The sequence below is a fragment of the Furipterus horrens genome, unplaced genomic scaffold (assembly GCF_987537825.1).
Source record: "Furipterus horrens unplaced genomic scaffold, mFurHor1.1.pri manual_scaffold_10, whole genome shotgun sequence".
Taxonomy (NCBI): domain Eukaryota; kingdom Metazoa; phylum Chordata; class Mammalia; order Chiroptera; family Furipteridae; genus Furipterus; species Furipterus horrens.
In genome coordinates, this window is record NW_028327180.1 from 40,615,830 (window position 1) to 40,639,386 (window position 23,557).

The 23,557-nt window shown below is 52.9% G+C and overlaps 2 protein-coding genes across 2 annotated transcripts; one reads left to right on the top strand and one right to left on the bottom strand.

Annotated features, from left to right (window-relative positions):
• The first annotated feature begins 2 nt into the window (after positions 1-2).
• Positions 3-1,681, top strand: RPL36 (ribosomal protein L36). The gene is made up of 4 exons (XM_090289447.1): positions 3-60; positions 239-333; positions 1,311-1,445; positions 1,548-1,681. The coding sequence occupies exons 2-4, from the start codon at positions 241-243 to the stop codon at positions 1,635-1,637; spliced, it is 318 nt and encodes a 105-aa protein (XP_090145573.1). The 5' UTR covers positions 3-60; positions 239-240; the 3' UTR covers positions 1,638-1,681.
• A 128-nt stretch (positions 1,682-1,809) lies between these two features.
• Positions 1,810-23,303, bottom strand: LONP1 (lon peptidase 1, mitochondrial). The gene is made up of 18 exons (XM_090289428.1): positions 22,846-23,303; positions 19,406-19,494; positions 18,431-18,550; positions 16,960-17,191; positions 15,287-15,348; positions 14,637-14,766; positions 13,310-13,393; positions 12,375-12,595; positions 10,418-10,556; positions 9,465-9,643; positions 7,044-7,131; positions 6,538-6,660; positions 6,338-6,454; positions 4,719-4,859; positions 4,242-4,407; positions 3,217-3,431; positions 2,970-3,134; positions 1,810-2,110 (listed from the first exon to the last, which is right to left on the bottom strand). The coding sequence occupies exons 1-18, from the start codon at positions 23,278-23,280 to the stop codon at positions 1,934-1,936; spliced, it is 2,883 nt and encodes a 960-aa protein (XP_090145554.1). The 5' UTR covers positions 23,281-23,303; the 3' UTR covers positions 1,810-1,933.
• Between the last annotated feature and the right edge of the window lie 254 nt (positions 23,304-23,557).

Consider the following 23,557-nt stretch of genomic DNA (forward strand, 5'->3'; position numbering starts at 1 on the left):
ATTCCCAGAGTTCCGCGGGGTTTCAGCCTTTCCGCCGCGGCAGCCATTGCAGAGGAGCAGGTTAGTTGGTCCCAGAGCGGGGTTGATCCGCCGCCATCCCGACCACGGGGGCCTTGGGGCTGCTCGGGGAGATCCTGGGTGCAGCGAGCGACCACGGGGGAGCCGGGATGCGGGGTACCGGACAGCGGTGCCCGAGCTGGGGCTCACCTCTGCCCCCTCGCCCCATCCCTGTCTGCAGCCATGGCTCTCCGCTACCCCATGGCCGTGGGCCTCAACAAGGGCCACAAGGTGACAAAGAACGTAAGCAAGCCGAGGCACAGCCGCCGCCGTGGGGTGAGTTCCGGGGGTACGAACTTGGTGGATTCTGGGAGGGAGGTGGGACGGGCCTTCCGGCCGGAGGGCACAACCAGTGCAAAGGCTCCCGGCTACTGAAGGCAGTGGGGAGCCCTGTGGTGGGCTGAGTGGAAGAAAGGGGGTGTCGAGCTGTCTGAAGCGGTGAACGCCCGAATGGGCCGTGCACCTGGACCGTCCCGCCCGCCCGTAGGGTGGAAGCTGGTGCAGGTGGAGCGAGTTTGGGACACGGGTAGGAGTTGGCCCAACAGAACAGGAGTTGGGTCGATGTTGGGATGTAAAGAGGAAAGTGATTGAGTGTCAGGTTAAGGAGTTTCAGGCTTGTCAGGATTTATGGGTTTCTTCTACGTAAAATGTCCAAAGCTGTAGAGAATTTTCATGTTTATTTGAGCCAATCCCACAGTTGCCTGGAAGCAAGATCTAAAGTTTTTCCGGAGACTTTTTAACAGTTCTGCAATTTCTTTTATGCATTTGAAATTGAGGGAATTTAAGAGAGAAAGCAAGGCTGGGATTGGATTACAGAATAGTAAAGATTATGTGCTCTCGCGGGTGGTCACACTTTCAAGGGGTAATTACTCTGGCGTTTCAAAGATGTGTTAACCTAACCTAGATGCACAAGAAGAGTGGACAGGGTTTGCTTGAAAACCTTTCACAAAAGAAGTCACAGGCCTGGGTAACAAGTACCTACAGTTAAGAATTGATGATTCGTCACATCACCCTTCATTAAGTAGCCCAGCTCCACGGTGGTAGCCAGTGTCTGATGTGAAAGAGTTCCAGGCCCAGGGAACAGTCCGTGTAAAGGGCCAGGCTTGACTTGCCATGTTGATGGCTTTGGGGGGATGGGGAGGATTTCTGCTTCCAGATGCACAGTCCAGATGCTCCAGCTGGAGGGCTAGATGTGATCCCAAGTGGTCAGGCCTTGGAGCTCTTCATCCCGCTGGCCTCCCTTTACTCCTCAGCGTCTCACCAAGCACACCAAGTTCGTGCGGGACATGATCAGAGAGGTGTGTGGCTTTGCCCCCTATGAACGGCGCGCCATGGAGCTGCTCAAGGTCTCTAAGGACAAGAGAGCCCTGAAATTCATCAAGAAAAGGGTAGGTGGGCAGTTGGTGGTGGGTGGGTACATCAGCACCAGGAGGGTGGTAGGGGCAAGGGTGAAATTGGAGCCCAGGTTGATGGACCTCCTTGGTTGGCAGGTGGGGACACACATCCGTGCCAAGAGGAAGAGAGAAGAGCTGAGCAATGTCCTTGCAGCCATGAGGAAGGCAGCAGCCAAGAAGGACTGAGCCCCATCCCCTCTTGTGTAATAAAAACCTGTTCAGAAATTTGGGGCTCCTGTGGTGGCATTGCATCTGGTCTGTTGTCTATTTAAGACATCCCCTTGGACAGTGGTGTTGGGGCATGATGGTAGGCACAGAATGAAGCAATAGATGGGCAGTACTAGAAATAGTCTTTATTATTAAGCAGTTCATAAGCATCAGGTTCCATGATTAAACGATAATTGAGGTCCATGGGTCCTTCCTCCCCCAGTGCAGTGTCAGCTCAGGGTGGCCTACAAGCACCAGCAGCACCTGGGCCACCATCACCGCTCCACAGCCAGGGCCTCTGCCTGCTCCTCCAGGAAAGCAATGTCAAAGATCTGGCGGTAGTGGTCCACAAAGTGGACCTCCAGGCCTTCAGTGATGAAAGCAGCTAGGTCGTAGAAGTCCTTCTTGTTTTCTGCTGGCAGGATGATGCATGTCACTCCAGCGCGCTTGGCCTGGGATGCAGGGGGACCATAGGTCAGTCCAGGAAGGCTGCAGGAGCCCACTGATCTCCAGGAGGGAGCAGGCTTAGTGAGGACCCTGTTCACAGCGGCCCTGAGCCAGACTGCACATCACCGATGAGGACACTGAGGCCCAAGGAATCTGCACTGACTGCTTCTGCAGAGTACAGCTCCCTCAGCACACCATGCATGGCTCTGTCCTGCCCCTTGCCTGAATCAGTCACAGTACCTATTAATTTACCTTTAGAGGTTTGGCACCTCAAGATGCAATGAGAGCTGGAGAAAGACAATGCTTTGAAAATGTAGCAAATTAAAAATTTTCTCGTCTTACCATCTTGTCTAACCTGCACAGTAATCAGGGCAGTGGAGGTTGAGGAAGGCAGTGGAGCTCCACCAGGAGCTGGACATGCAGAGGATGAAGGGCAGACACATTCCCCCGCCTCTACCAGAGCCCTCCAACCCACACAGCACCCTGTGAGGCCAGCCCCTCTGGCCTTCTGGACACGTGGTTCTCAGTGCCAGGCCAAGTGGGTAGTGAGGACGCTGAAGAACCCACTCCTACCCTCAAGGAGCCTACAGAGCCCCGTGGAGAAGCTCAGATGGGGGCTCTTTTCTATGCAGAGACATAGAACATTCTCCCAAGTCTTGAAAAAGGCTGAGAACCACTGTGGATGGGGGCATCTACAACAGTTCAACACAGGCTTGGGCCACCCAGCTCTGGGTCCAAATCCCATGCCCACTAAAAACCATCCATCACCCTTATGATATGAATGGTGGCTTATCTGTCACATGACAGCATGGCAGCATTGGACTATGCAGACAGTCATGGGTGGGGGGTGGGCACAGAACTCACCGCAATGGTCTTCTCCTTGATGCCACCCACTGGTAGGATCTTGCCTGTGAGGGAGACCTCGCCTGTCATGGCCAGGTTCTGCCGCACTGGCCTGTCCATGGCCAGTGAGAGCAGGGCTGTGACAATGGTGCAGCCAGCACTCGGGCCATCCTTGGGGGTGGCACCCTGGTGGGGAGAGGAAGGTGGTGGGCAGGTCTGATGCAAGGCTGCCTTTGCCAGGCGGGCAGTTGTTGGGGGAGTGACTCACCTCAGGCACATGCAAGTGGATGTGTGAAGTCACCAGGTACTTGTTGGTGGGGTCTCGCTGCATCAGGAAGGCCCTGGCGAAGGTGTAGGCGATGCGGGCACTCTCCTTCATCACCTCCCCCAGCTGACCCGTCACCTCCAGGCTCCCATCTTTGTCTGCCTTGCTGTCCTCCCGTGGCCGCCTTGGGGATGTCTCGACAAACAGTGTGGAGCCTCCTGGAAGACACCAGTATGTAGGGCTCATGAGCCCTGGGACAGTTCAGATTCCCAGGGTAGCCACTCCCCCCAGTGCTGGGCCACCTCAGGGATCAGGGAGTACCACTGTTCTGTCTGTAACACTTTTTTTTTAAATATTAAATAATTTTAGAAACATCAATTTGGTGTATTCACTGGTCGATTCTTTTAAATGGGGACTGAAACTGCAACCCTGGGGTATTGAGATGACGCTTTAACCAACTGAGCTAACTGGCCAGGGCTCCACAAAATTCCTTACCCAACCCTCCTCAGCCTAGCACCTTCTCATCTTTCACATGTCAGTGCTCCCTAAGGGAACCAAAGACGGCCACTGTGCACTGGCCCTACATCATGTACCGCCGCACAGCCTGCCAGCACCAAATTCTGACACAGTGGCTTTAAATATAGCTCAAGTAAGCAAACTTCTGCCATCTAGAGCCCACTTCCTTTACAAACTCCATAAAGCTGCACCCAGTCCCTGCTAGCCACTGAAAGAACACCCTCTGGGGTATAAGAGACCCTGAACCTCCAGGCTGAGCAATGTCACCTGGACACAAATTCCCCCTAACCCCTTCCCCTACTGGGTGGTGTCCTAGGGTCTCATGCTGTGAGGGACTCTCCCACATGCAAACCTGTCAAAGCATCACCTAAATAAAGGTTCATGGAGTACACCTGCCACCTTGGGCCTTACTGTATACCACCAGCCAGCCAGAGGTGTGTTCAGAGAAACAAGCTAAAGGCTCAGGTACAAATCTCTCCCAAAGGACCAATGAGGGGACGTGTAGCACTCACCCATGGCGGTCCAAGCCAGCCCCATGACCACGCCGGGTGGCGTCACATCATACATGCGCTCCACAGTGAACACCGGCTTCCCCACAAAGTCCTGAAGGTTCTCAGGTGTCACCTCCACCAACTCAGCCTCACCACTGACAATCTTGTAGGCGGACTTCCTTAAGACCTGCAGCGAGGGCAAGAGGGTAACAGGCAGCCCACTCACCCCCTCTGTCCACTCTTCATTTCAATTTTTAAATTGTATAAAATGCACATGACATAAAAAAGGTGCTATCATAATCATTTCTAAGTGTGCAGCTCATGTTGTGCAACTGTTCCCACCATCCATCTCTAGAACTTCGTCTAAAACTATCCCACTGGCACCCACCATTCTGCTTTTGTCTGTGAGTCTGACGCCTGGGGACCTCACAAGAGTGGGATCAGACAGCATCTGTCCTGTCTGGCTCACTTCAGTCACATCATGTTCTCCAGACTCACCTTCTCCACCTGCTTCTGCAGGTTGCGCACACCGCTCTCCCGGCAGTACTGCTTGATGAGGACGGTCAGCACTTCGGACGACAGCTTGGCCTTGCTCTCATCCAGACCACACAGGGCACGGGCTTGAGGCACCAGGTACCGCTGGCAGGGAGGAGAGCTCTGTCAGGAACCTCCTGGGACCCTCCCCACCCCTGGGCTCCAGGGTCCAGGGCCCACCACCCAGCCACAGATCCCTGGCTAGTAAAGACAGCACTGAAGTGGACCCAGGGCCTGCCTTCACAGAGCTCTGGCCCCTGAGGAGATTGGTGTCATCCAATGCAGAGAGTATCAGGGCAGGCTGAGGGTATCACCTGATGGGTAAGGAGTCAACAAGTCTTGGAGGGATGGTAGCAGAGTATCTGAGCAGAGCCCAGCTGGTGCCAGGGGGCTGAATGATCTACAGATTCCCAGCCGGCCACCCCTGCTCCTGCTGCATCCCTGCCCAGATCCAATTCCTATGCTCCCTTCAGATGTCACCTTAGATGCCACTTCCTCCAGGAAGGCCTCCCTGATCCCTAGGCTCACCCCCACATACAGACCAAGGGCCATCCATGTCAGCTTATGTGGCTGCTGCCCTGAGCAAACAGGGAGTGGTGAGAGGTTCACAGTCACACACACCCCAGCACAACTCCTGAGGTAGAACAATCACTGGACAGACAGTCCTGAGCACTAAATGGGGGACAGAGCCGAATGACACTGGGGTTGGCCCTGGAGGCCCCAGGAGTCCTCAGGTCTCTCCTGTCATCCCTTTGGGGGTTTGAAGGAAGTCCCCACCCAGACCGGAGTCGGTCCATCCTTCACCCAGTTGAGTTGTTGTGGATGGAGGATGGACAGGGTGGCGAGTCCAGCACACCTGCCATCACTGCAGCTATAAGCTCCTTGTCTCCTCCTGCCCCCTGGGCCCCAAGGGCTATAGGGCTCAGTGCCCATCTCAGAGCTGCAAGGGCACGGAGGGGGAGAAAGCCATTCCCAGAAAGAAAATGCTGCACTGGAAATAAAGACTCCTCTCTGTGCCTCGCCCCATGACTCTCCTCTCGGGCTGTTCACAAGGTGTATCCTTTATGATAAACCAGTCAATAGTAACTAAACTGTTTTCCTGAGTTCTGTGAGCTGTTCTAGTAAACGGTTAAACCTGAGCAGGGGGGTGTAAGAACCCTGGATTTATAGCCAGAGTAAGAGAGGCAGGGACTTGCGAGGGGTGTCTGAAGTTGGGGCAGTTCTATGGGATGAGCCCCAATCCTGTAAGGGCTGCTAACCCCGGGCAGTGTCACAGTCTAACTGAACTGTAGGACACCCAGCTGGTGTGGGTAACATCCCACACTTGGTGTCAGTACAGCTGACAACAGGCCTCATGTGTCTTTTGGTCACACCTCACACTACATACACCACACAGAAGATCATGGATTCATCCTGCCTGTCTTTTCCTGGAACTGGAGCTCTAACAACAGTCATTGTGGACTGTATTCCCAATTCCGATTAAGTGGCCAGCACTCAGTGGGCACTCAGATGTTCCTTGAGCCTGAGCTGCAGAGGGGCACCCCTTTCCTAGGGCTTGGATGGACAGGGGGGCCTTGCCTCACCTCTGCAATGGCAAGCTTCTCCTGGGCCACGTAGCCTGAAACATTGATCATCTCCATCCGGTCCCTCAGTGGCTCCGGGATGGTTTCGGTGACGTTGGCCGTGCAGATGAACAATACCTGGAGGATGCAGTGGTGAGGTGCTGAAGGACTGGCCACCCTGCCTCTCCCTACCAGGGTCAGCCCCCAGGCAGGACATGCACCTTGGATAAGTCCACAGGCACGTCCAGGTAGTGGTCTAGGAAGTTGGCATTCTGTTCAGGGTCCAGCAACTCAAGAAGAGCTGATGAGGGGTCCCCCTGGTAACCACGGCCAATCTTATCCACCTGCAAGGGCATCAGAAGGCAAATGATGTCGACACTTTATCTTACTTCTTACACCTGTTCACCAGTGAGGGCGACCAGGTGGGCTGAGAACCTACCGGCATAAGGAGCCAGAACTGGGGAAGCCCTGAGCAAGGACAGGAGGGTTGGTCTCATAGCATGTCTGAGGGCAGACATGGGGTCCTCCAGGACAGGAGGGGTACCAGTGTTATGAGATGGCCTTGCTGCAGTGAGGCCACTGTGACTCAGGGACCATGGGTTTTGTTTTGAACACAGTCTCTGCCTGGTTGGGGCTGCCAGGAGCTCTGGGGTAGGAAGGCCCAGCAGACAGTGTCTGAGTTCAGCGAAGCCCAGTCACAACTCAGCCCTCCTGGGGCTGCACAAACCTCATCTATCAGGATCAGGGGGTTCTCCGTCTTGGTCTTCTTCAGACACTGGATGATCTTTCCCGGCATGGCGCCCACATATGTCCGTCTGGGGAAGAGGGCACAGCTGGGAGTCACTACCTCATCCACCGGGGCTGGCCATACGAGCTCTCCCAGGCCTAGCACCCTTAGAGATCCAGGACCTTGGTGTGCCATGCACCCTGGGGAAAAATACTGGCCACTTCCAGTGCAGAGCACTTGCTCACCCCAACCTCCTCCCCCAGCTCAGATTCAGGGCAAGGGACAGAGTCACAGCCAGGTCTAACTTGGACCCACCACCCCAGGTTGGCACCTCATATCCAGTGAAACCGAAGAGAACAAGAGGGACAGGAGCAGCCAGACATTGGCAGCAGAACATCCCTGACCCTGGATCTCACTGAGGGACAATAGGCACAGCCCATCAGGCCCCAAGGTCACTGGGCAGGGCCTGTGCCAGTTGACACTTTCTTTCAATCCACTTGCTCTGCCCCAGCTCAGCTACAGATACCTGGCAATTGCAGGGAACAAACCAGACACAAGTCCTGTGCTTCCGAGCTAAGGCCCAGAAGGGCAGACCATAAACCAGGTAGAGGAGGAATTCATAAGGTTAAAAAACTGATGTATGTGTTATGAAGAAAAAAGCAAGGATGAGGAATCTGGAATGACACTGGAGTGGGGGGGCAGTACTTTAAAATGAGGATAACAAATGTCTTAGGGAGAGGCTCTGAGCAAAGGAAGTAAGGAGGCAAGCTGTGTGGGTAGTTGGAGAAAGAACACTTTCTAAGGAAGGGAGAACAGCCCCTACGAAGGTCCTGGGATATAGGACCAGTCCTGGAGTGTTGAAGAAACAGTGAGGAGGCCTGTGTGGCTGGAGCAGAGTGAGCGAGGGTTGAGAGAGGACGAAGGTGCAAGCAGCAAGGGCACAGGGACAAGTTCTGCAGGGCCATGTGGGCCGAGGGGAAGACTTGGACTTTTACCCTGAGGGAGACAGGAGCTCTAGAGGGCTGTGGGCTAAGGAGGGCTTGACAATTTTTAATATGGCAACAGCGGTCAGTTAGTTCCCCATCCTTGTCCTTAGTTTGGAATCCCAGACCAGCGTCAGCACACAGTACTGCCTGCCTGCCCTCCTGGGCCCCTCACCCCAGTGACCACCCCCAATGTCACAGACTGCCTACACTTGTTCAAAAACTCAGCCAAGGCCTCTTCTCACCCTGGGGAGTGGTCCTTGCCTGCAGCAGTCCCCAAATAGGGGCTACCAGGGTCACCTCTGCCTTCCCTCATGTCCCTCCCCAACCTTCATCCTCCTGATCACCAAGTTCAGAGACCAGCGCTGAGCCAAGAACCTCCCCAGCTCCCCGCACCCCTCCACCCTCAAAGCAGGCCCCCTGGGATACCTGCACCAACCCAGTCTGGAAGACTCCCCACAACCCTATACCCAATGCTCTGTGGGCCCTCCCTGACCCCTCCTGGAGCTCACACCAGGCCCTGAGCCAGGGAAGTCGAGAGACTGTCCACTTCCCTAGGGGCTTGAGACAGCAAGGAGCAGCGGAGGCCACACCCAAGTGGGTGACCTGGCCCTGCCCAGCGGGAGGCCAAAAGTATCCACATTTTTAGAGACAACAGAAATGTAACTTTTAACATGGACTCAAATCTTCCTTGAACACTAGTTTGCCAGGGCTTTGGGGGCAGGTGGAAGGTCATGCAGCCAGGTACCAGGGAGGCTGGGAAATCCTTTAAGTCAGTCATGAGGCAGCAGCACCAAGGATAGCATGTGACAGCACCACCCTCTACTCCCCACCCCATCTTGGACCGTGTGGGAAACTGAGAACAGATCCTTGGGTCTCAAGGAGTTACACTTCTCAAGGAACCTCTGTGGAGGCCAGCGTGGTGGAAAGCCCCAGGAGAACACAATATCCTGAATGTCCCATGTGTGCCAGGCACAGGGCCGGTGGCTTTAAGATCCCGGACACAGAGGATACTGGCCCCTGCTCTGGGTTTGATGAGGGAGGAAAGAAGCAAGACAGGTGCTCAGGTGTCACCAGTGTAGGCTGTCCTGTTCTCATTGGGGGGACATTCGGCCCCTCACTCTAGTTCACAGTCACTAGTCAGATGACCCAGGCAGAACAGCAAGTGCCAGCCTTGGAACTATGGCAGGAATGCTGACGGTGGGACATACGCTGAGACTGCTGAGAGGTGCTTCCTGCTCCCTAAGAGGCTGAGATTTTGATCCAATGTTGTTTGAGTGCCTGGATTCAACTGAGCCTGAAATTAGATCGATGCCTAAACTTTCCAGCTACTTCCTCCAGTGTAAGTGGAGCTCACTACTTGCCACCAAAATCGCTCTAACAACGGTAGAACAGATCCAGGAGGCTGGCGCGAGCCAGATAAGGAGGCCGGGCCTACCTGTGCCCCTTGATCTCAGCCACGTCGGTCATGCCCCCGACACTGAAGCGGAAGTACTCGCGGTTCAGGGCACGGGCGATGGAACGGGCGATGCTGGTCTTGCCCACACCAGGGGGGCCATAGAAACAGAGGATCTTGCCCTGGGTTGAGCCTCGGAGCTGGCTGACGGCAATGAACTCCTACAGGCAGAGGCTCCCATGAGACATTCAGTCACTGGCCGCCTTTGTGCAAAGCTATAGCTGTGCCTGCCATGAGCCTGGCCACCTTCTCCCACCTTCTAGGTTTCTGGGGGCTGGGAGAAGGGACAAGGTCTGTCCTGGAGGGGCCAAGCTGACTGCAAGTGTCATTTGCCACAGTGGGGACAGTTGCCTGTGGTACCAATGGGACAAGTAGGTGCCAGGAGAACCTGGACGCCTGACAATCAACTACGGGTGACCATGGCACATGTCCTTCAGTCAGCTCCCCCACTTAACAGGCCCTGTTCTTCCACACCCTGGATCTCAATGGCCTCTTCTCTCTCCCAGTCTGGCCACTCCCCACTGCCCTCACCCAGGCCCACTTTCTCTCCTGTGTAAATCTTTGAGTTCCTAAAACAGAGCAGGCCAACTCGGGCAGTACCTGACATCTCTGAGCCAATCCAACACCTCTGGCTGGGGCTCCACCCCTCACCTTCGAGCCCCTCCATACCCGCAGCCCAACACATTCACCAGAGTTCTCCTCTGGGTCTCCCACAGAGCACAGGGCGGGGGAATCCCAGGTCCCAGGCCCTGAGGCATCTGTCTACCACCCACCCACCAGTAAATTCAGGCTATTACAGACAATGCCTCTCAACATCTGCTCTGGGTGCAATGACCAAGGGCTTGGGATGTGGGAGTGTGGTGCCGAGCACAGGGTTAGGCTGGCCTATGCCCAGGACACCTGGGGCCCACGAGAGGGGGTACAAGTGGCCTCACCAGGATGCGTTTCTTGACGTCCTCCATCCCATAGTGGTCCTCCTCCAGCACTGCCTGAGCCCGGGCCAGGTCCAGATTCTCGTCACTGTACTTGCCCCACGGGATGGACGTCAGCCAGTCTAGGTAGTTGCGGGTGACACTGCCACAGGACAGACCAGAGTGGTGAGTGGGGCCCAGCAAGCCACCTGACCTCTGCTGTTGAAAATCCTGCTATTAAAAATCCATGTGGCTGGTACCCTTTAAGCCCAAAGTGTGAACTACACAAGTATACCTTGGCTGGCAGGCTGTGGCCACTTTGGAAAGCCGTCTTGGCATGGGCCACACCTGGGAAGCGGCCTGGTTCCCAGCACAAGTGCCAGGCCCATTTCTTAGAGCAATAGCGAACATGGGCACTACTCAGGGTTCAACGTTATGGAAGGCGCAAGGATCAGAACAGGGGAGACTACCTGACTCAGGGCAAGATGGTGGCAGGTATGCACTACCAAGAGAGTAACCCCTGAGCTGGGTGGGAGCTGTGTACCTGGGCCAGCAGCCACCTGGGCTTAAAGAGGCCCTTCACAAGGGTCCTTATAAGAAAGACTACGTGACCAGTCTGTGTTGGTCTCGTCGTCGTCGGCAGCCATCCGTCTCGAGAGACGATGGTGTAGCTTCTTAAGAGTCTATCTGCACCGCCGAGAATGGCTGTGCAGTCCGACTCGGTAGTGACACGGTATCTGTCTCCTCCCGTGTTGAATCGACATCTTGCGATGACGCTGGAGTGTCCTCTCCAGTGAAGCTGAAGCTACAGAGCCTGGGCAGGGTGATATGGAGGGTCTGCTGTTGCCCATGCAGCAGACCCCCCCTCTCTTCGCAGCTGAAGGGTCCAAGGGAAAGACGGAGTCAATACAGCTTGGCTTCAGGTGCGCCGCAGGAGTTGCCGGTGTTGACTACAACGTCAAACCGCCTTAGGGACTCCGGCTCCGGATTTTCTGTCGGGGTTTACTCCCTTAGCCTTTCCCCTGAAGAGGTATGCCGCAAGGCAGCGGAGGTTTTTTGGAGTCAGAGTTTTCCTTCTCTGATGTGCCCTGACTGGAAGATCGAACCAGCGACACTTAGCTCGCAGGCCGACGCTCAATCCACTGAGCCAAACCAGCCAGGGCTTGTGTTGGTCTAAGGCTTTAGTTTCTAACACTGTGACAGCAGCATGAAAAGCTCATTCACTGAGGAACAAAACCTGGGCATCCTGGAATGGAGGCATTTCCCAAGGTCCTTGTGCAGAAAGAACCCAGCCCTCCCAAGACAGCCTGAGCCAGAAAGGAAAGGGGCCTGGCCCAGCAGGAACTCGGGGCCTGGTGCTTGGGTTCTCCCTTCCATGGGGTCGTTCCAGGACCCGCCGCCAGCCCACATTGCCCAGAAGTGACGCCCAGTCCCTGCGGTCTGACACCACAGGCAGAGCCAGAAGAATCCCACAGACCCAAACTCGGCCCAAACTCCAGCCAGTCATCCTCAGAGCCCACATGCAAGGACAAGGACCGATGGGCAAGGCTGAGTCCCTAGCAAAACACGCCCACTTACTGGCTGACTCTCAAAGCAGCAGGAAGGAAGCTAGGAAACAGCAGCCAGGGGAAGAGGATGGCCTCGGGGTGATGGCTCAGGGACTCCTGGTACTGACTGGAAGCACCAGCTTAGAGCCATATATCCCTGGGTTCCAATCCCTGTCCCCAACTACCAGCTCAGAGACCCTGGTCACTGACTTAAGTTCTCTTAGCTCCAATTTCTTCATTGGTGAAACAGCAGTGACAAAGGCAGGCTTGCACAGGGCGACATAAGGACTGACGTGCCTCAAGTGCTGTTTAATACAGTAAGTACCCACACTCTCCTGCCTTTCAGGGTTGGCATCTCAGACCGTGCCAGGTCCCAAGCTTTTCTGAAGGCTGGATGTGATAGAGAGACTGGTACCACCGCCCCCAGTGCTTACTTGAACTCTGAGGAGTGGTTGTCTAGCAGGCCCAGCTTGCTCAGCTCCTCATCCACAACATCCATGACATGTTTGGGGACCACGAGCTCTTTCAGCCGCTCACGGAACTTCTCCTCAATGGCGTCCTTGTCCTCCTTCTCCAGGCCCAGCTCCTTCTTGATGATCTTCAGCTGCTCTTGTAGGAGGTACTTACGGTGTGTCTGCTTGATTTTCTCTTCCACCTGCAGGGCCGAGAAACTGCCGTCAGACCACAGGCTAATGCAGGCCAGTGGGGCTGCTGCAGCCTCAGGACTCAGAAATAAGAAACCCAGTGCACACAGCCTCCAATTCCTTCCATCTTTGACCAAAGTATCCCTGAGTGTGGACCTTGAAATAAACAATGATCATAAAAGAATTTGCTTTTCCCACCCTGAACGAGGGAGCTTGACCTGACACCAGCGAGTCTCTCACACTTTGACAAACAGGACAGCAGGACACAGCCCGAGCCCTGTGTCAGCACCAGCGCCTGCCTGGGGAACCACTGCATTTACTTTGCAGGTTGGCGTGTATTAATAGCATATTATAGGCTTTCCCATTCCAGATGCAATGTGGAATTTTTCTAACATAAAACCTAACTGGAAAATTGAGTCACACCTGGAAAATGACACGACTTTTAAGTAACTGATGACCCAGGCAGTCAGTCCATGGATTTGCCCAAAACTGGGAAGGTGAGCTTCGAACAGCTGAGTTGCAGCAAATAGCTTTGCAACCTTTCCCAGGCTGGTTCCGAATTCCGAGCATTTTCACCAGAACTCCTTGAAGGCGTCCTGGGGGTCAGATGGGGATCGACCTCTCTTTCGGTTAAGTTTTAACGTAATGATTTTCACAGCCCAAGTGCACACAACCTTCGAAGCACTGGTGCCTTCTTAGCCCGGGGCTGCCCCTGCCCCACTTACCTCCCGCCCCAGGCGCTGCTGCAGCTTACTCAGCTCAAACTCCTTCTTGAGGAGGGACAGGGCCTTATACAGCCGCTTGGGAATCTGCCAAAAAAGGGAAGGCATGAGAGGACAATCAGAAGTCAGTGTCCAGCCCTGGCCAGGTAGCTCAGTTGCTTAGAACATCATCCCAATACGCCAAGGTTGCAGGTTCAATCCTGGTCAGGGCACATACAGGAATCAACCAATGAACCCTGCCCAGGGTGGCTAAGTTGGTTAGGTGTCTTCCCACAAAATGAAGTCACTGGTATAGTCCCACGTCAAGGTATGTACAAAATGAAACCCACTGATGTTTCTCATGTTGATGTTTCTCTCCCTCTCTTGCTCCCTTCCCCTCTGAAAATAAATAAATGGATGTTTGTTTTTTTCTTTCTCCCCATCCCTCCTTTTTTTTCTCTCTCTCTTAAAAAAAAACAAACCCAAAAACTATCCTGGCTGGTGTGGCTCAGTGGATTGAGAGCCGGCCTGTGAACCAAAGGGTCACCAGTTCAATTCCCAGTCAGGGCACAAGCCTGGATTGCAGGCCAGGTCCCCAGTTGGGGGCACGTGACAGGCAACCACACATTGATGTTTCTCTCCCTCTCTTTCTCCCTCCCTTCCCCTCTCTCTAAAAATAAAGAAATAAAATCTTTAAGAAGTTGGTGTCCATCTGTGCTGGCATGGGGTGTTGGAGGGAGATGAGCACTCTGCAAACTGTTGCTAGAGGGAGTCCAAACTGGTAGAGATTGCCACAACACCTTAGCAAAAAGAGGCATGCACCCCTGTTCCAACAAGCCCAGTTCTGGAAACATCCTCTGCACATAAACTCTGGCAGCTCTACAAGTTGTGTGGACCAGGATGTTTGTACAGGCATTGTCCTACAGCAAAAGAACAGTGACAGCCCAAAGATGCCACCCACTAAACGATGGATACCACCTGATGGAGCATTATGCAGATGCTAAAAAGAATGAGGGACCCTGGCTGGTGTGGCTCAGTGGATTGAGCATCGGCCTGCAAACCAAGTGTCACTGGTTTGATTCCCAGTCAGGGCACATAACCAGGTTGCACATCAGGTCCCCATTTGGGGGTGTGAGTGAGAGGCAACCACACAGTGATGTTTCTCTCCCTCTAAAAATAAATAAATAAATAAATAAATAAATAAAAGAATGAGGGAGCTAAATGTGGACTGAAGGACATGTGTTGACATGGGATGATCTCACAACAGAGCTGAAGACTCTAGCCAGGCTGGGCAGCAGCCCAGAGTGCAGACAGGGCCAGCACAGGGCATGTGTGGATAGGCCGCACTCACGTTGGTCTCCTCCAGAACATCCTGCAGCTCGTGGGACTCGGCTCCAGTCAGCGCAGCACCCATGTCACTCAGGTAGATGGGGTTGTCCACCACCCTCTGGCCTGCCTGCATCATCTGCAGCACAGACTCTCTGGAAGGGACAGAGGAGTGTTTTCATGGGGCACTAGGACCATGGTAGGAGCTACAACTTCACTCCTACTGAACCTCAGTCTCCTTGTCCCTAGCAGCACCAAGAGCCAGCATAGCATCTGGGCCTCACCAGCTTCAGGGCCAGTAGGGTCCCCTGCCCAAGAGTCATGGAGCTAACGCCCCTGAGTCCAGGTGCAAGCCCCCTCCCAGCAGCTACGTGTTAACCCCTCTCGTTAGGTTCCCCCCTTCACCTCGGCTGCTGACAACAAAGCTTTCGTGTCAAGTCCAGGCCCTTGTTAGCAGAAAGGGGGCAAAGAACCTGGGCTAGGTAAACTGTCCCCACCCCAGGGTCTCCTTGTCAAGATGGACAAGGCTCCACTTGCAGAGGACTGCACCCAGGCCCTTGATTTCCTGCCCCCACAAGGTTTTTTACCAGGATACTCTTGAGAAAATTTCTGCCAACCCAGGCACCGCAGAGAGCCCACTCTGGCCTCAGGAAGGGCTGGCCATGGGACACCAACCTGTAGAGGGGGTTCAAGGCAATGATGTCCCGGATGGTCTTCACAATCTCAGCGGTCAGGGCCTGGCGAGCAAGAAGGATGTCATATGTCACTGGGACTGGAAGGGGGCCCCCTACTGTGGCCCCAGGGAGCCCCTCCCACCTGGCCCTGGCCAAGGACAGCCTCAGAGGCCCAGGAGCAGAGCCTGAATTCACCAGTCTTGGGACACAAGACCAAGTAAGCAAAAACCAAAACCAACCCCGTCTCCTTACACTGCTCTGACCTTGAATGAGGCATTTTGGGGCAAAAAAATGGGGGGAACTTCTTTATTCCTTTATTTTAAGTGCTATCCTTATAACTGACACTCCTCAACCTCAGCCACAGAAACACCCAGGTTGTGACTTCTCTTGTCTGGAACCTGCCTGTGAGTTACCAGGGCTCTCGGTCCGTTCCCTCCTGGACCTTTGCCCCGGGCCCCTTTAGAGGTGGGAGCTCTCTGCTATGGACGCCATGGGTACTGCTTTCCTTCTTGCCTTCGTTCCCTGCTCCTGTGAGGCTGGTCTTGCTCCCGGCAGGACCATCTGGGAGTTTGACACAAACCTACACTCATTTGTTTCCAGAAGGTCACAGTTCCCAGCATATTTTACTCCAATGAGGGCACTAGGAGCACGAAGCAAGCAGCCTCAGGAGCCAGGTTTTTCCACTATAATGACCTGCTCTCTAGTTATTGGGTATATCCCTAAATTACATGAGTTGATCTCTGCTTAGGAACCTGCATAGCCAGCTGGAGGTTGGTGGCACTTGCATCAACAAGGATGAGTGCGCTGTCTCTCCCAAGGTCCTCAATTCTTTTCATCATACCATCTACATGTTTGTCTTTCCCCCACTACAAGATCCTCGTAGGAAAGTCTAAAGCTGTGCTGCCCAGCCACTGGTAGTTATTCACATTTAAATAAAATCATTTGTTTCTCAGTCGCACCATCCATAAGTAAACTGCTTAATGGCCACAGGTGGCTAACGGTGCAGAATTCCAGAATTTTCCACCACCATGGGAAGTTCTCCCAAACAGTACTGCTCTGAAGTACATGTGACCTTGTGGACTGCTCATACAGACTAGTGGCAAATGCAGCCAAGCCCCTTCCACTACCCAAGGGAGACAACACCGATCACAGCAATCCTTCCCACAGAGCTCAGAAGCTGCCCCAGAATCCTTCACAACACAATGCCTCAGGATCAGACCAAAGCTATTAGCTATGTCCCTACCCACTGGGGGTGGGTCACCCCGTCTAGAAGGACTGGTGGAAAGACAGATACTCCCCCACCACCACGACAGCTGGCTCGCCATGAGGAAGGCAGGTTAGCCTAGGTCTGGGGGCCGAGGTGGTCAGAGGCTGTTTCTTTCCTGCCTCAGAGCCCAGAGTCCCGGTGAATGTGCCTGCTTCCCCTCCTACATGCCCCAGGCTTGAGGGGAAGGCACCTGCCCACAAGTGGCAGGCCGGGGTTGGACCCGGGTTCAACCACTACCTCCTTCGAGAGCAGCTAACAGCCCCAGTGGTAACATCCTTTACCTTTCTCATCCCGTTTCTCCCAAGGACTTTTGGGAGGAAAAGTATACTTTGCACTCTGGAACAGTGTGAGTGCTGCAATAGGCTAGACCCTTACTGAGCGACATGTGCTCAGGATCACTGACGTACCTTCACTTCTTCTGTGACCTGGAAGTCCTCATGGATGACGTTCTCGACTTCCACCATAAGTACCTCACTGGAGGCACCGGAGTTGGGCTCCACCACCACCTCCATCTGGTGCCTGGTACCCAGATCCTCCTCTGCCTCCTTCTTGCTCCGCTTGGGCTTCCGGCGTGGTTTCTGCTTGTTCTCGGCCTCAGCATCCTCCAGCTCCACCTCGAGCTGCCTGCTGATGTGAATCCTAAAGCCAGGAGTGAGGCAGAAGTGAAGCCACTGAGGTTGGGAGGGGCCATGCCCTGGCAAGAACCCCCAGCTGACAACTAAGGGTGCAGGCTGGGCCCAGGCCGCTTTCTCAGAACCCCAAGACCAGTGTCCCCTCTGCTCTTGGACTCCACCAGACCCATCCATTCCATTTCCACACCAGTGCCCTGCTGTCCCCCATGAACTGATGGATAAGGTGGTGATAACCAGCTCTGGGTACAATCATGAGCTGCCAGCTTGGCACAGCCCATCTCTGGGCCTCTTCCTGCCCCCCCTTCACCCTGGAGCTTACCAGAGCTGCTCCTTCATGTTGTTCAGATCTTGATTCAACGGCACCTCCTCAAAGAGGCCAAATCCAGACCATGCGCACACCCTCTCCATCTTTACCCCTCACCTCCAAAGCACCCACCACAGTGTTAAATCATCTTGTGACCTGTTTTCTTGCCCCTGGCGTCCTCCCCACTCCAGGGGTGCTGCCCAAGGCAGCCCTTCACTTGTCTCTCTGTCACACAGGTAACTAATGTGTAGTGAAGATGTAGTGAATGTTTTCTCAGTGAGAAAAAACGATGAAAGACTTTAGATTCAACAAACACTGTCAAGCGCCTCCAATGAGAGGACTTTCAGAACATTCACTACATCTTCACTACACATTAACAGCTTCTACTCTGACGTGTTCTTCACATGTATTTGGTCACAGGACTCTGGCGAAGCATCTCAGAGGAACACTGTTCCTTGGAACACATTCCAAAAGCTGGTTAGTTTCTCTATTGATCAACACTAGGCTGATCTTGCAGGTTTTTCCTTATTAATCATGACAGTACAAAGGCTTAAACTGGGCTTACAAACGTATGCAGCCTTTCGACAGATTTTTATGAGAGACTGACAAGGAAATGTGTCTGAGTAAAACACTACAAATTGCTAAGAGTGACAGTACAGCCTGATCTGCAGGCAAACGCAGATGCAAGCACATGGAAGGAAAGCAAACCCGACTGAAAAGCTGACACCTAGACATGAGACATAAGGCAACTGGCCATTTTCTTTTTGTGATGCTTTTTGAATAACGTGCGTTGAAGAAATGACTTCTCACTGACCACCCACACTGCCACTTTACCTTAGTGACCAGGCCACAGGGCTGACTGAGAAAACAAGTTGGTGCTCGGACCTGGGTGCACTTGGAACCACCACCCTGCCACCATCCCACGTGCTTGGGACCCCGAACCTTCTGTGTCCCATGACGATCATGCGCAGCTTGTCCCCAAGGTCCTGCATCTCATGGATCTGGACGAACGTCCCTGTGTGGTAGACCTCGTCCAAGCTCTCGACTACGTCGGACTCATTACTGAGGGAGAGAGACACCAAGGAACATAGGCACAGGCACTCTGACCCACGTGGCATGTCTCAGGCTAGGAGGGAGACAAAAACTCCCCCACCAGCCCAGGCGGAAAACCAGAAGCGATTGAGAATGCTGTGTTATTGTTTTGAAAATGAAATAACTTCTAGGAGATGAAGGTTTAGAGTCCTCACTTGCACTGCTGGTAAGCCCAGCTATGCCCAGCATGAAGTGGAAACCACACCTGTGAGCTACTGCACAGAGGTGAGGCTTTCACAATCAGTGAGCCATATCAGGAAGTCAGAAAGGTGTGTTTTTGTACAATAAGATCGTCACTGACCAGATATCCATTATTTGTTTCTCATTTTTCCATTAGATTATCTCTGGAGTCAGCTGAGGACCACTAGTGGTGACTGTGCACAGGTGAGTAGCTCCTGGCCAAGCTGGCCACGAGGCGGCCCAGATAGAATTCTGATTTCACTCCACAACCCCATGACAGAGCCTGCTCAGGATGCCCCTTCTAACTCGGAAGTAGAACTAATTTCTAACTGGTGTCAAGGTGGACGTACCCAAAGCTGTGGCATCTGCCCATTTAGCTCTGCGCTGCAGTGGCCTTACAGGTGTGTATGTTTAACACAAAGGGTCCTCAAGGTTAATATCCCCTCACATCCTGACAATGAATGAAGCCCAGCGCTGCAAGCTAAGCCTTCATTCCAAACTATCAAGTGATGCTTGGCTTTTGTCCCAATCCCTTGATTTCTTCCAGGTCAGAGGTCAGAGGTCAAGGCTACTCTAGGGAGGACTGGCGGTGAGCTACACTCAGGACAATTTCAGCAAATGAGCGAAGGAAAAATTAACACTTACGTGTCATCTCTCTTTAGAAAGACACCGGCATATGGCTGGGCAAGACGGACTTTCCTTCTTAGCAGCTCAACCAACTTCTTATTTTTAACCTAGCATGACAATGACCCCAAAGTGAAACACAGGATTGATTTCCCAGATGACATTTTGACAGCAGCTCCAACGTTTCCTCTATTATTCTCTGGGGACATGCTAATCTGATCCAGGACACTAACCAACCTGGTCCAAGAACTTCTGAACCAAAAACAAACAAAAGAGGGAGGTTGGAGAGATTGAGGGAAAAATAAAAAACTCAGGGACACAGACAACAATGTGATGATTGTGGGGCGGGGGGTAGGGATGGAAGAGGGTACAGGGAGGATAAATGGTAATGGAGAAAATACAATAAAATAATAATAAACAAACAAAAGACAGGTATATGGAGAATAGAAGTGGTATGGAGTTAAGCAGCTCCATTTCTCAGTAGTTCCCCCACTTCCTAAAGAAAACTCAAAGCAGCCAAGTGACTAGAACCAAGAAATTAATTTAAGGTTCAATTTCAAGAGCTGTTTCAGTGACAAAATATCTGGATCTGAAAATCTAAACCATTCTGATTTCATCAATGTCAGAAGACTGACACTGTGTGTAATTCAACTGTGGCCCACCCTGCAGGCTCATAAGATCCTCTAATTTTCATGGACAGTATTTCCCAAGCACATCTCTAACCTATTTATTGATCATTGAAGCCCCCAGGATCACAGCACATTATCTTGACGTCATTTCAATGTCAGGTAGAGAACTAATGGTGTCTCCAATGAAACAGTTAATGAGGGTAGGTGGTGCACATGTCTTTAGGGCTCAAATGATTTCTTTCAAGCCTATGTTAATTCCCAGACCAGACTCTGACTGAACTTAATGGCGCTCAAACTTTAGCATGCATCAGAATTACCTGGAGGACTTGAAACCAATGTCTGAACCCCACCAGAATAAGATCCTGTGGCTGGCTCCACTATCCCTAGCTCTGTAATTTTGGAGTTTCTGATGCAGGTCTAAAGAGCATCAGAGAATTCATGTTGCAAACAAGTTCCCAGGTGATGCTCCTGGTCCAAGCACCACATTCTGAGAACGAGTGTTTTAACTCACCCCCTAACAGGGGCTAGTAACTTATGGTCTGGGAATTCCTGACACTATAGATGCATTTTTCCCATGGGAAAGGTCTAAGATAGCCATCAGGAGGGTACATGACCCAACAAAAATTAAAAGTCACTTGTCTATACTCAGAGGCCACTGATAAGAAAAGAACTTACGGGAGCAAGTTAGTCCATGCAGTCAACTACAAAATCAGGAGTCAGGAGTAAATAAAGCTTGGTTAACAAGTTCAGAAACATTTATTGGATCCACGGAAGTTTTCCTCATTTCTCCTCTGCTAACAGCTGAATGCTGCATCTCAGGACCTCACCTTCTTTTGGCAGGATCCCTTCTCATTATTTACAAGGTAACAGCAATAGAAATAGTATCACATGCCAGTCTCATGCTATCCACAGCGACTCACTGAACTCTCCTGACTACATCCAGGTGGGCACACAGTATCTCTTAGAAGAATGATTCTCTTCTTGGGCACTGGGGACAAGAGCATCTGCCACTTTGCTGGGCTGAGGGGACCACACCTGGTGAACAGTCCTGGCCCCAGAGGCCTGGTAGGATAGAGAGGACTGCTGGGGGTGGGGTTACAGATGAGAAAGAGGTCTCCAGGGCAGGTTTCTGAAATATCAGAAGAGTCTCATGTACAAAACAACAGATGTAGCAGCTTACTGTTGAGGCATACTAAGCACCAGGCACCATTCTAAATCCTTTAGGTGGGACCTCTTTTATCTCTCACAATAGCTCTAAGAAAGAAAGTACTATTAGTATGTCCATTTCACAGATAAGAAAATGAAGGCCCAGAGCAACAACCTGCCCAAAGTTACAAAGCTAGGGATAGTGGAGCCAGCCACAGGATCTTATTCTGGTGCCTCCAAATAATTACCACTCAACATCAAGGAAGGCCCTTGGAAGGGTAGCTCAGATAAACATAATCAGCAGTGCGGAACAGGAGGTGGAGGGGGCCCCTTCTGTTACCTCCCCATTGGCTGGCTGCTTTCCCTCTGTATTGTCCTGTCTCTTTCCAAGGCATCCTTGAAATTTACTTAGCAGAAACTGGAGGGGGCAAGGCTGGAGGGTGAATATAGAGGCTGACTCATTGTATGACCTTGCTTAGACAGTTAAAAGATAAACTTTCTCCTCATGGACTCAAGTTTCCACATCATTTTTAAAAAGAGGGGGGAGGGTGGAATTTGGGTCCTTCCTACTCTAAAAACTAAAGTTCCTTGCACTCCACGATGCTTTCTCTCAATTACATCACCCTAGTTCCCACCTACTCCTCCCTTTAGGGCTTAGTCTGAAATGATTTTGATTCTTATCTCTCTCCACTAGTGCATAAGTTCCTTAGGCACAGGGACTAAGTTTGACTTTTTTGCTGCTGTATCCTCAGTGCCTACGCCATGGAGGAAAGTTTAAGAACACTGTGCTGAATGACAAAAACCATAGCTGCACCCCTCTGAGAACATTCCTCTTCCAACTTCCTTCTCAATCTCTGTTACCATCCTTCCCTTGCTCTATTATTGCCTCCCAGCACATATTTTACTTACTAACCTTGTTTATTGCTTCTCACATCCCACTAAAATGTGAATTCCCAAGGTGGGAGTTTTTGTCTTGTCTCGTTCACTACTTGTACCCCTAACAGCTAGAACCAAACTTGGCACACGGAAAGTGGTCAAGAAATATTTGTTTAAGAAAGGAATGAATCCTGATCCCAAAGGGGCTCTTAACTAGAAGGGAGACCACCCTGGGGAGAGAGCATTACAAAACATTTACCAATGCTCGCAGAAAAATAACTGGGCCTCAAAACTGTTCTGTTCTTGCCCTGCCTGGTGTGGCTCAGTAGAATGAGTGCCGGCCTGTAAACCAAAGGCCGGCCTGCGAACCAAAGGGTCTCGGGTTCCATTCCCAATCACAGCACACGCCCGGGCTGCGGGCCAGGTCTCCGGTTGGGGGTATGGGAGAGGAAACCAGTCGATGTGTCTCTCACACATCGACGTTTCTCTGTCTTTCTCCCTCTCTTCTCATCTCTCAAAAAAAATATTAAGTCTTTATAAAACTGTCCTGTTTCTTCTTAGAGCCAGATTTCTAGGATTAGGTCTCTAAGCGGACAGTCCTAAGCTCACTGGGTTCAACTCCCATTAAGGAGGAAAACCTTGGCTCCTGTTCACCAAGCCAGTGATGAGCAGACAAGAATTCCAACTCCTGCATTTGAAAAACTTCGTGTCTGAAGAACTTTCGAACAAAGAAGGTGTTAACGAACTCTCGGTCCAACCAGCTGCTTTGCAGAGGTGGGGAAACGGAGGCAACGCCGGCGATCTCATTACCTCGATAATCTTGATAAAGCGCGGGAACACCGGGTTGCGGGTGACGGCGATGAGTGGCAGGTGCGGGAACACGTCCGGGATGGTCATAGGCGTCAGCGCCGTTATGATGGGGCCTTCCCCGCCGCTAGCGCTGCCCCCAGAGCCCGCGGCGCCATCCTCCACGCCGCCCTCTGGGGCATCCTCGCCGCCCGAGAATGAGCCTCCACCGCTGCCCCGGCTGTTGCCCTCCCCAAGCCCCCGCCACTGGCCCGCGGCCACGGGACCACGACCCCACAGGGCCCAAAGAGGAGACGTGTCGCAGGCCCGCTGCCCTCTGGGCAACCACGATCCGGCCGCACCTGGGACCCGCCCCCCGGCGACTGCCAGCAGCGGCCGTCGCAGCGCCCAATACCGCGCAGCTCCCCACAGCCGCACACAACCTGTGCTCGCCGCCATGCTACAGCCATCCTGGCGGCGCACGGAGCTTGCGTCACTTCCGCTCACTGGACGGTGTGCACGATACGTCGGGAGCGTGCCGGGTGCCTGTGGAGGCGTGGCCCGGGAAGGAGAATTACAGGGAAGCGGCTTGGAAGAACAGGGAGGTGGGGCTCACGAGAGTAGAGGGGGCATGGTTCGAGCTCCCTCATCTACCTGTTCCAGCCAACCAACTAGCACGCTCAAGGCCCTTTAGGGTCACATGGAGGGCTGAGAGCACACTCTAAGGTCACTAGGA